Source organism: Entelurus aequoreus, linkage group LG19 (genome assembly GCF_033978785.1).
Source record: "Entelurus aequoreus isolate RoL-2023_Sb linkage group LG19, RoL_Eaeq_v1.1, whole genome shotgun sequence".
In the NCBI taxonomy this organism is placed as follows: Eukaryota; Metazoa; Chordata; class Actinopteri; order Syngnathiformes; family Syngnathidae; genus Entelurus; species Entelurus aequoreus.
Window position 1 is genome coordinate 15,925,805 of NC_084749.1, and position 12,222 is coordinate 15,938,026.

At 36.9% G+C, this 12,222-nt stretch overlaps 1 protein-coding gene across 3 annotated transcripts in view; it reads left to right on the forward strand.

The window, feature by feature from the left end:
• Positions 1–521: 521 nt before the first annotated feature.
• dynlt2b (dynein light chain Tctex-type 2B) overlaps positions 522–12,222 on the forward strand; it is a 74,511-nt gene continuing 62,810 nt past the window's right edge. For 2 of the 3 annotated variants that reach the window (XM_062028020.1, XM_062028021.1), the window contains exons 1-5: positions 522–670; positions 3,927–4,060; positions 4,720–4,789; positions 5,481–5,544; positions 5,612–5,682. In XM_062028020.1, the coding sequence (XP_061884004.1) occupies positions 624–670; positions 3,927–4,060; positions 4,720–4,789; positions 5,481–5,544; positions 5,612–5,659 (363 nt within the window). In that variant the 5' untranslated portion in view covers positions 522–623 and the 3' untranslated portion in view covers positions 5,660–5,682. Of the gene's footprint in view, positions 671–3,926; positions 4,061–4,719; positions 4,790–5,480; positions 5,545–5,611; positions 6,015–12,222 lie in introns of those variants that run through there. The other variant, XM_062028019.1, reaches the window with a different exon arrangement.

A 12,222-nucleotide genomic window follows, 5' to 3' on the forward strand; every position in this document is an offset into this window, starting at 1 on the left:
TATTTACATCTAACACAATTTCCCAACTCATATGGAAACGGGGTTTGTAAAAAAAAGCAAATAAACTTGTGAATAAGTCAATGTGTCATAATGTTGGATGCTATTGTTGAGTGTTGTTTATATGTTAGGTATTTTGCGCCAACATGTTCATGTAACTGATTTGTTTCCTTTTTTTCAAACATTTGTTTATTGGATTTTTTAAATATACAGTCCAAAAGATACAATCAAACACATGTCTATTTTTCTTTTGTATCCCCCAAACAAGTAACACATATTGTACATATAAAAAAATCTAAATAAAAAAAAATAAACATGCGTCAGTCCAATAAGTGTCACAGGCTATGAAGAAGTAGAAACTGCTTGGATATAATAACAATTAAGTTCACCTAACCGATCTGTGTTGTTAAGTGAAAACTAATTTTATTATGATGAAACATATTAAAATGAATAAAACCTACATACGGTATCCTAACCGTCTTATTTTGTTTTATGTATTGAAAAAGGCACTTCCGGTGGGGGGGAAGACGGCTGTACTTCCGGTCTCGACCTCTAACTTTACTGGCCACTTTTTAGGTCTTTTCTTTGAAACTACTCGCATTTGTGGGTTGTATTATCGACGTGCCATGGAGGGGTCGGATGCATACCTCATACGACCCAATTACCAACACAAGTGAGTCGGTTTAAAGCTACTTTTTGTGTATTGTGAGGTTAGCTTTAGCCGTAGCCGAGCCGACGCTTTCGTTACCTAGTTACCGCAATCCGCCATTTTCCTGTCCTATAGTACATTATCTCGGCCTTGCCACTAATTAAGATAAACAAATTATTAATAGCACCTCTCAGTTTTACGCCTATTTGTTATGCCAAACTATTACCAGCGGTGTGTAAACTGTAAAGGTAGAATTTTTGGCACAGCTGCATGTCAACAATCAATCAATCCCCCCAACTGGTGAACAGTGGATCTAGTTCGTAGTGTGAGAGTCCAGTCCACAGTGGATCTAGTTCATAGTGTGAGAGTCCAGTCCACAGTGGATCTAGTTCGTAGTGTGAGAGTCCAGTCCACAGTGGATCTAGTTCGTAGTGTGAGAGTCCAGTCCACAGTGGATCTAGTTCGTAGTGTGAGAGTCCAGTCCACAGTGGATCTAGTTAATAGTGTGAGAGTCCAGTCCACAGTGGATCTAGTTCATAATGTGAGAGTCCAGTCCACAGTGGATCTAGTTAATAGTGTGAGCGTCCAGTCCATAGTGGATCTAGTTCATAGTGTGAGAGTCCAGTCCATAGTGGATCTAGTTCATAGTGTGAGAGTCCAGTCCATAGTGGATCGAGTTAATAGTGTGAAAGTCCAGTCCATAGTGGATCTAGTTAATAGTGTGAGGGTCCAGTCCATAGTGGATCTAGTTAATAGTGTGAGAGTCCAGTCCACAGTGGATCTAGTTAATAGTGTGAGAGTCCAGTCCATAGTGGATCTAGTTCATAGTGTGAGAGTCCAGTCCATAGTAGGGCCAGCCAGGGATCATCTTGAGTGGAGACAGGTCAGCAGCACAGAGACGTCATCAACTGATGCACAGATGAGTGGTCCACCCCGGGTCCCGACTTTGAACAGCTAGCGCAAAATCTGTGGTCACCAAACAACCACTCCACGCAGGAGAGGGGGGCAAAGCAGAAAAGAGACGGCAGATCAACTGGTCTAAAAGGCTAGAGTATTCAAATGAGTTTTAAGATGGGACTTAAATGCTTCTACTGAGGTAGCATCTCTAACTGTTACCAGGAGGGCATTCCATAGTACTGGAGCCCGAATAGAAAACGCTCTATAGCCCGCAGACTTTTTTTTGGGGCTCTGGGTATCACTAATAAGCCGGAGTTCTTTGAACGCAGATTTCTTGCCGGGACATTTGCTACAATACAATCAGCAAGATAGGATGGAGTTTAGTATTTTATACGTAAAGTAGTAAAACCTTAAAGTCGCATCTTAAGTGCACAGGAAGCCAGTGCAGGTGAGCCAGTATAGGCGTAATATGATCAAACTTTCTTGTTCTTGTCAAAAGTCCAGCAGGCACTACCTTCAAACGTCACAGATAACAAGAATGTTTCAATGGAGACTTTATTTCATGTTAACATATGAGTATTTACCAACATATATGGCATTCTCTAGTATAATGTCCTAAAAATCATGTACAAAGCACATGCAACAATTCTACCAAACATTCAAAACGGATTTGTAAAAAGAGAAAGTAACTATAAACCAACAGGAACTGAGATCTTTAACACATCTACATTTAGAACATAATGGAAGTAAGTATTTCAATCAGAGGTTTTAGTTTATGGAACAGACTTGGCAGTGGAATAAAACAATGTAAATATTTTTCTGTATTAAAAAAAAAAAACATGTAAAAATCACAATGATGAAAAGCTACGACTGAGTAAAATTATTTCTTCTTTATTGGTTTAAATCTTGTAAAATGAAAATATGGCTTTGTAGGGGACAGATATTACACGTTTTTAACTTCTTTCTGATACTTTTCATTCATATTTTTCTTTAATGTTATGTTGATTGATTGATTTTTATTAGATTTTTTGTTAGATTTTTATGAATTAAGTTAATAAATGAACTGAACCCGACTAATCGAGGGTGTAGGCTAAATCACTGTAGTATTTGAGATTAAAATAATAATGTACATACAGTGGAGGAAGTAAATTTTGCCTTTTTGCTGGTTTTAGTAAGTTACCCACTTACAAACTTAAACAGTCCGTAGTCCATATGCTTAATGCTGGGCAGCACGGTGACACGAGGGTTAGTGCATGTGCCTCACAATACGAAGGTCCTGGGTTCAATCCAAGGTCTTTCTGTGTGGAGTTTGCATGTTCTACTCCGGCTTGCACCTGGGGCTAGGTTGATTGGCAACATCAAATTGGCCCTAGTGTGTGAATGTTGTCTGTCTATCTGTGTTGGCCCTGCGATGAAGTAGCGACTTGTCAAGGGTGTACCCCGCCTTCCGCCCGAATGCAGCTGAGATAAGCTCCGGCACCCCCTGCGACCCTGAAAGGGACAAGCGGTAGAAAATGGATGGATGGATGTTTTATGCTGTGTTTATTGTAATTAGGAAATAGACAATACATATCTTTTTTTAAATCCAGAAAATATTTGATTAATAAATAACATTTATGAATAGATTTTCATTTAAGAACACTTATTTTTTATGATCCTAAAAGGTAGCACTTTCGGTTGATAATTAATATTTAATGTGCACGAGCACATAAGATACTCACAAATTCATGTTTACAGTTTCTCATCACAGCATGTTCCGAAAAGGAGTAAGAGGCAGAGCTTATTTAATCCTCACCCTCTTCCGTTTCATAGAACATTTTTAACACATGTTAATTTAGTGACTGATGAGTACTTTTGTGATTAAGTAATCATTTCTTTGTTTACAATTTAAGGCATTTGTATCTTCACACAAGACCACTGCAAATGTGCACTGTTTTGGAACGTAATAAATCAGATACTGATCTTTTTTTCCCCCCAACAAAAGATTAAAGATTAAAGTACCAATGATTGTCACACACACACTAGATGTGGTGAAATTTGTCCTCTGCATTTGTCCCATCCCCTTGGGGAGCAGTGGGCAGCAGCGGCGCCACGTCCGGGAATCATTTTGGTGATTTAACCCCCAACTCCAACCCTTTGTTGCTGAGTGCCAAGCAGGGAGGTTATGGGTCCCATTTTTATAGTCTTTGGTATGACTCGGCTGGGATTTGAACTCCAACCTACCGATCTCAGGGCGGACACTCTAACCACTAGGCCACTGAGATGGAAAACATGCTTTGCTTAGGATACTTCACTTGAATAAAATGTTGGGAAATAGAAATTTGAAAGGTTCATCAAAGCTGATTTTCAATTTTTTTTTTCTTCCCATGATGGAAAATTCTAGATTCAAGCCTGCCGTCGTGAAGGAATGCATACATGAAATAGTGAAGGGGCGCCTCGCCGAAGCGCTGTATGACCAAGATGAAGTCTCCGAGCTGACACTCACGCTTGCAGACTGCGTTAAGGACAAAGTCAAGAGTGAGTGATGCAACTTCATTACACACCTTCAACCATTAAAAAAATACCTTTATAAAACACAAAAAACAAACAAAAACAAAAAATATACACTACCGTTCAAAAGTTTGGGGTCACCCAAACAATTTTGTGGAATAGCCTTCATTTCTAAGAACAAGAATAGACTGTCGAGTTTCAGATGAAAGTTCTCTTTTTCTGGCCATTTTGAGCGTTTAATTGACCCCACAAATGTGATGCTCCAGAAACTCAATCTGCTCAAAGGAAGGTCAGTTTTGTAGCTTCTGTAACGAGCTAAACTGTTTTCAGATGTGTGAACATGATTGCACAAGGGTTTTCTAATCATCAATTAGCCTTCTGAGCCGATGAGCAAACACATTGTACCATTAGAACACTGGAGTGATAGTTGCTGGAAATGGGCCTCTATACACCTATGTAGATATTGCACCAAAAACCAGACATTTGCAGCTAGAATAGTCATTTACCACATTAGCAATGTATGGAGTGTATTTCTTTAAATTTAAGACTAGTTTAAAGTTATCTTCATTGAAAAGTACAGTGATTTTCCTTCAAAAATAAGGACATTTCAATGTGACCCCAAACTTTTGAACGGTAGTGTATATAGTGGTAACTGATGGCAACTGTGATGTCTAATTCCTACACAGAGTTGGGGTTTGAGAGGTACAAGTTTGTTGTGCAAGTGACCATTGGAGAACAGCGTGGGCAAGGAGTCAAGTGAGTTGATTTACATATTTGGATAATTTACTGTTTTCTTCATGCTGTTCGTTTATTTCACATACAATATATTATTAAAGTTTTTCTTATGTAAAATAAACTTTATTAAGTATGCATTTTTTTTGCGTCTTGAGCTGGAGTAAGTGCAGCCTCTCTCTAATGAGCGCACCTTTGGCGGTAGAAAATAAAAAAAGTGGTGTGATTGTAGATGCACTGCTCTACTGCTTCTAAAATGCCCATAAAAAGTTGCACATGTCTTCTGCATCTTTGAAAACATAGCAAAACGCCACAGGTAGGAGCTTGAATACGTACGTGGATGTGCAGTAAATGAGTGTAGTGAGCCCGTATAGTACACACAAAATCCTCATTTAAACAAGGCGGTCTGCACCACTTTTCAATTGCACACACAGTCTTAGCAGATCGCATGCAACCTGCTATTTTCTTGTTTGCACACGCTGTTTAGCATGTGGCATTTGGATCTTAGTAAATAAGGCTCTAAGTGTGTTTTGCAGTGGTTTGTATTTTAATAGTAATCACATGTGACAGCAATTGAGATGTATTGGTAGGACTATATATATTGGTCAGACACTGAAAACTGCCTTTATCTTGCAAAGATTCTAGAAACTCTGTAGTTCCAGGGCATATTTTTTGCATTTACGGACAAGCTATTGATACATTTTTGCTTCCTCAGGATGTCTTCAAGGTGTTTATGGGATGCTGATACTGACAATTATGCAGAATATGTTTTCATGAATGTAAGTACTCTTATTCTCTTCAGTCATTTGTGGAGAGATTGTTTTAACATTTCTGAAACATTCGCAGGACTCTTTGTTCTGTGCCGTGGCAGTCTTTGGGAGCTATTTCTACTGAGGAGGCAGAGGGCAGCTGCTGAGGTGAACACATACCTAGATAAGAAACTTACATCACCTGCAACCATTGCCTTTCTTGGTTGTGTGTAGTCGTTTATAATCCAACTTATTATGGAAGGCTCAGCATTACGCAGTAGAATCCTGCTCATTTTTTTATTAGCCAACGACACATTCTAAAGACATAATAAACACATCCTAGATTGGATCATCACACCATAAAATCTGAGAAAAAAGGGATCTGGTCCGAATCCCCAAAAACTGTGACCTGAAAACCAAAATGGCAGACAAAATAATTTATTGTATATGGTCGTTGCTTATATCTGTGCGTCCTGTCATATTAAACATGTGTACACATTTCTTGCAAGATATGGTAAGTTTTTCAATGTACTAAAGCCCTTAGGAAGGTTTTAGTCAGTGGAATAATGATCATATTAAGAAATAATTATAACAGGAAGAAATTAAATACCTCAAGGAGGTTATATATTAGATGTTACACTTATTTGCTTTGTTAGCCGTAACACAAAGTTAATATGTTTTTTTTTGTTAAGATAGTTTAATATATATTGATTGATCTACTTTGTATTGGGTTTAGTATCTCTAATGTATAAAATGTATAAATGGCCCCCACTTCCTTCAATTTTTCTATATGTGGCCGTCGCTGGAAGTAAAATTGGACAACCTTGCTCTAAAAGAAAAGGTAAAAAAAATATTTTAAATATAATAAAAACAATATGATACTGATTAAAACACATTTTTTAAATGATATGGGTATTTTTTACTTTTCCACGTTTTTCATCAGGGATGGAAATAAAGATTTCCTGTGAAGCCCTCCACAATTATTTCTATATTTAGATACGTATTCCATCATAAGACACAGGTATTTCTGTGAAATAAACAATAACAATCATATTATTGGATTTATACCTCTGGTGACAGTGTCAATCAACACTGAGGATTATTGTCTTTGGAAAGGCAGATATTTTGGATCTTATTAAAAGGATTTTAATAAGAATTTAATGAAGTGTCCAGCAAGTGCTTTTCAACACTTTTGAGTCTTGTAGATAATTGCCTGTTCTGTGAAAATGGAGCCTGAAGTCATTTGAAATGTGAAATGGTAATTTTATTTTTTCAGTCTGTCATTACCTGAAGAGGTACTCTAAATTGATGTCAGCCTTCTCCCGCCCACGCCCCCCCCCCAAAAGGCAGACATATTCTATAATACCAAGTTTTGTTTGGAAATATGCTGCAATAAGCAATATACTCTTATTGAACTAATTTCAATAATAAATCCAGTTTAGTTGTTCATGTCTTTGGATATATTCCGTTAGACATATGCCTTATTTGTTGCATACTAAATATAAAAACCATAGGAGTCTCTGAGTATGCACAATACTATAAATGGTTTACACAGGTTGTATTAAGTACTACTTTTCATAATCATCACAGATCATGCTATGTTCTGACATGAATAAGAAATTCCACTGTCATTCCCCCCCCCCCCCCCCCAAAAATGTACCAAACGTTATTTCCGCATTGCGACCAATTAAACAAATATACTGTCATCCCTCACCACTTCACACTTTGAATTTTGCAACTTCCCCCATTGCTGTTTTTCAAAGTGTATATATATATATATATATATATATATATATATATATATATATATATATATATATATATATATATTAGGGCAGCAACTAACGATTAATTTGATAATCGATTAATCTGTCAATTATTACTTCAAATAATCGATTAATAATCGGATAAAAGAGACAAACTACATTTCTATCCTTTCCTGTATTTTATTGGGGAAAAAACAGCATACTGGCACCATACTTATTTTGATTATTGTTTCTCAGCTGTTTGTACATGTTGCACTTTATAAATAAAGGTTTATTTAAAAAAAAAAAAATAATAAAATAAAATTGCCTTTGCGCATGCGCATAGCATAGATCAACAAATCGATGACTAAATTAATCGCCAACTATTTTTATAATCGATTTAATCGATTAGTTGTTGCAGCCCTAATATATATATATATATATATATATATATATATATATATATATATATATATATATATATATACATATGTATGTATACATATGTATGTATGTATGTATGTATGTGTGTAATTATGTGTGTATGTGTATATATGTATACATATAATTTTAACATGTAAAGCGACTTTGGGTACTTAGAAAAGCGCTATATAAATCCCAGGTATTATTATTATTATTATGTATGTGTATATATGTATGTGTATATGTATGTATGTCTTTATATATGTGTATATACATATACTGTATATATGTATACAGTCTATAATTAAATTAAAGTCTATAATAGGCCATAATTCATCTCATTTTCTGCGTGCGTGTGTTATATATATATATATATATATATATATATATATATATATATATATATATATATATATATATATATATATATATATATATATATACAGTATATATAGTTTTTTTTTAGCAACAAAAAAAAAACTACATGTCAGTTAATCCTAACAAATTCCTGTGTCTGTATCAATGTGCTGATTTGTTCTTCTTCAATAAAACAGCATTTTTCCAAATTTCTGTAGTTTATCAAGTTTTTGTGCATTTAGCCCAAATGTTTAAGTTCAAACTTGCTCACCTTCCAAGTTACTTTTCTAATCTTTACGTAACCAACACGCAATGTTTTTGTTTTTAGATTATTTGTTTATGTACACAAATTTCTATTAAGAACCTGATTTTCCACCATTCCTCTCTCCAACATCGAAGCAAAATATGCCGTAAAAATGTCAGAGCCAAAAAACTTGTCCTCTTTCTTCTTAATCTTCTACGTGCAATACATTGGTTCAAAAAATGTTGACTTACATTGTACAATATCCTTGAAATTGCCACAAATGTCGTCGACTTGGACCAATTTGAGCGGAAGCCATGTTTACTTCCGTAAACACTGCAGTGTGTGCGACGTCATGACGTCATGTCCGCATGCGGGTCAGGTTGCATCCATATTAGAAATCAACATTTTTTTGTAATGTGAACGACCACTAAAAAGATCAGATTTGACAAAAAAAATCAGAATTGGAAATCCAACTTTGCAGTGAACGTAGCCTTAGTTTCTCACTGCTAAAAGTAACTACAGTAGTTGCACTATACTAGTTACATTACTTTTGGTTTACAAAACAATCACCAATACACCGAAATAGCCTAAGAAACCGAGATTCAGCCATAAGCTTCACATTAGTTTATTGACATTGTAGGTTCTTTAGATTTGGACGTAATAGTTGCAGTCGTGGATAATTTACACTTGGCACTTACATCCTATCAAATGATGTGACTGCTCTACATGTTTCTAGGTCCTCCTTGAAAGTCTTGTTTTTTCACAGGAAGTAGTGCAAGTTAGGCCAGAGCCAATCAAATAATTGAACGATAAAGGAAAATAAACTCATCAACTTTGCTGGCTTGGATGAACTGCCATGTCTGTGTTTTTGGTTTCCTAATCTCTGGCTTTCAAACAGGGTATAACAAGGTTCACTCAGTGCATCATTCTCTGCAGCTAATCATGTTTATTCAATAGTAGAATTAAATGTCAGTCATCCACAATCTTTGTCTCGGTGGGCGCAGGAGAGCCTCACTAGTCACGAGTCGACTTGCTAGTGAGATAAACTGCAAGGTTACAACAATAAGGAAAAACGATGATTTCAAAGCCAAATGTCCCAAGATTTTTTTGTCAAACTAATCAAGGAAGGTGAGCCCATCAACACAGACGGGGCTTCTGCAAGGCAAGCATTTATCAAAACAGGTCATAGGTAATGTTACAGCATTGCTCTCACTCCTGCAAAAGCCTTGTCGATTGCGTACGTAAACACAGGGACTGGAGCTTCCATAAGCAAGCACCGATTAATATTGTTTATTGTCTTTACAGTAAAGGAACAGACAATTCCACTGGGTCAAAGAGTCCATGACCAAACGAGTGTTCACAAGGGCGGGGGCCAGTCTCAGGCTATTAATGAGGGTAATTTTTGTCAAAAGGATATGTACGGTTATTATAATTTAAAGATATTATTATGTGAGGCTTGTTCCTCCTCTCTAAAAATTTGATCTTTGTACCATATTTAAGACAGCTTGAGGTTATTTGGGGTTACACAGTCATCATTCTTTTGCCTTGTACAACTGATTAGAAATAACCAAAAGACACATCAAAATCTCCAAACAATAGTTCGTAACAGCAGACATAGTAAAGGTTGACGATACAGATGCCAAATTAAGTTGAAAACAAGAGTAGACATGAACTTAGTGAACCCAAGTGTATATTTGCTATAACTTTATAGCAACCCGATCAGTCCAGTTGCATTCGATTGCATGCCCTGAGAATATAATGAACTGAATGAGTGATAATATTCAAAAAGTATTATTTGAGGTACTGTAGTACTTTAATTGCCAAGGAAGCTAAATAGTTGACGAGTGTCATGGTTGCTCACTAGTTGACTCACCACAGAACAGTGCCCTTAGTGCTTAATTACATGCTCGACTCAAAGACGCAGAACACTGCCCTTAGTGCTTAATTACATGCTCGACTCAAAGACGCAGAACACTGCCCTTAGTGCTTAATTACATGCTCAAATCAAAGCCGCAGAAATCTGAAAGGTGCATGCCGGCGGTGGAAAAGGATGGCGTACTAACTAGGTAGAAGCATAAGGCAGCTCGAACACTTTGTATTTGGGAACTTCATACTCGTGGTTCAAAGTAACCATTAGGGATGGACGTCTTCGGTCTCTACACGATAAGATATACATCTCGATTTATAAGCAATGATACATTTAGGACAGCGCTTCATTAATTGGAGATTCAATTAGATCCGATTTACATCTTGACTAAAGGGGTGTAACGGTACGTGTATTTGTATTGAACCGTTTCGGTACGGGGGTTTCGGTTCGGTTCGGAGGTGTACCGAACGAGTTTCCACACGGACATATTAAGTAGCGTGCCGCACGTTGTGTAAACAATGCACACCGAGGCACAACACACGGCATGCTAGCAGCGACCGGGCTACGACAACATGTAAAAGCCAGAGCTGGAAGACCCTCCTGCCTCGATAAGATCTCCCGTTTGGGAACACTTAGGCTGCGCGATACAACAATGGAGGACGGAGGTTTGCCGACATTGTTCAGCAGCTGTTTCTGACAACACGTCAAACATGCTAACCCATTTGAAGCGTCACCGCCGCATTCAAGCAGCCTCTCCTCGGCGAGTCAGGCAGGGCTAAAGCAATAACAAATGTTTTTATAGCAGCAGATTTGAGACCATATTGCATTAGAAACTAGATTTTGACCCACTTCTATGGTGGAAGAACAATAAGCCCATATATCCTCTTACTGCCAAGTTAGCCAGGCTGGAGGGGGGAAAGAAAAATTAATCTGAGGCTGAGTTGACTTGAAACTGTTTAATGTTGCACTTTTTATATGTAGATGAAAAGTTTTGTCGTTTTGTTTAATCTGAGCAATAACTTGAGGCAGTTTAATGTTGATTAACGTGGACCCCGACTTAAACAAGTTGAAAAACGTATTCGGGTGTTACCATTTAGTGGTCAATTGTACGGAATATGTACTGTACTGTGCAATCGACTAATAAAAGTCTCAATCAATCAATCAAAAAAAGCACTTTATATGTAGAAAGTTTTGTTAAGATAGCCTTATCTTATTTAGTTTTTATTTTATATATGTTGACCACATTAACTCTGGCAACTGACCCTGTGTGCTATATGTATGTATGTTATGCCATTGTTTACAAATTTGGTAAATAAATAACCAAAACATTTATATTTTGTTGTTTTCTTACTGTACCGAAAAATTAACCGAACCGTGACCTTTTAAACCGAGGTATGTACCGAACCGAAATGTTTGTGTACCGTTACACCCCTGTGTTACCTGACTATGACTTCAAACTGCCGAGTTGATGCTAATTTCACGTCGCCGTTTTAAAGGAGTTAGAAGGTGAGTTGTGCGTCCATCTTATTTGAAAGCAGCGTAGCACATTTTGCAAAAAACTTAAAATCCAAGTGTAGAGGTTAATGTGTGTTGGCACCCACCCACAATTCTTGTCGTGTTAACAACAAGCAAGTTATAAAGCGGAATTTGGGTAATTATTTCCTTAATTTTTTTTTGTTAAAATACATCAAAATCTAATTGAATTGATACAAACCGCATCAATGTAGAGATGCTCTAACTGGTTAATCTTCTCAGCCCTTGTAACCATGTAATTTAGACAAGAATAGTGACATTAGGCTGTAATGTAACACCTTTACACTATGCACTTGGCTTTTCAACTGATCAACACATTTAATTAGCCTATAAAGAACCCATCAGCAAACCTTCACCAGCTGGAAAAAAGCTATGCTTCTGAGGACCTAAAGTAAGAGTGGCGAGAGAGATGTGAGCAATGAAGTGATCATGCGCAGATATATTGATTAGTGACTCAAAGTGATTACGTGAGCACGGCGATGGGGTCTTTTACTGCTATTTTTGGTATTGCAGCTGTGTTGCGATCCAAACCACCTGGA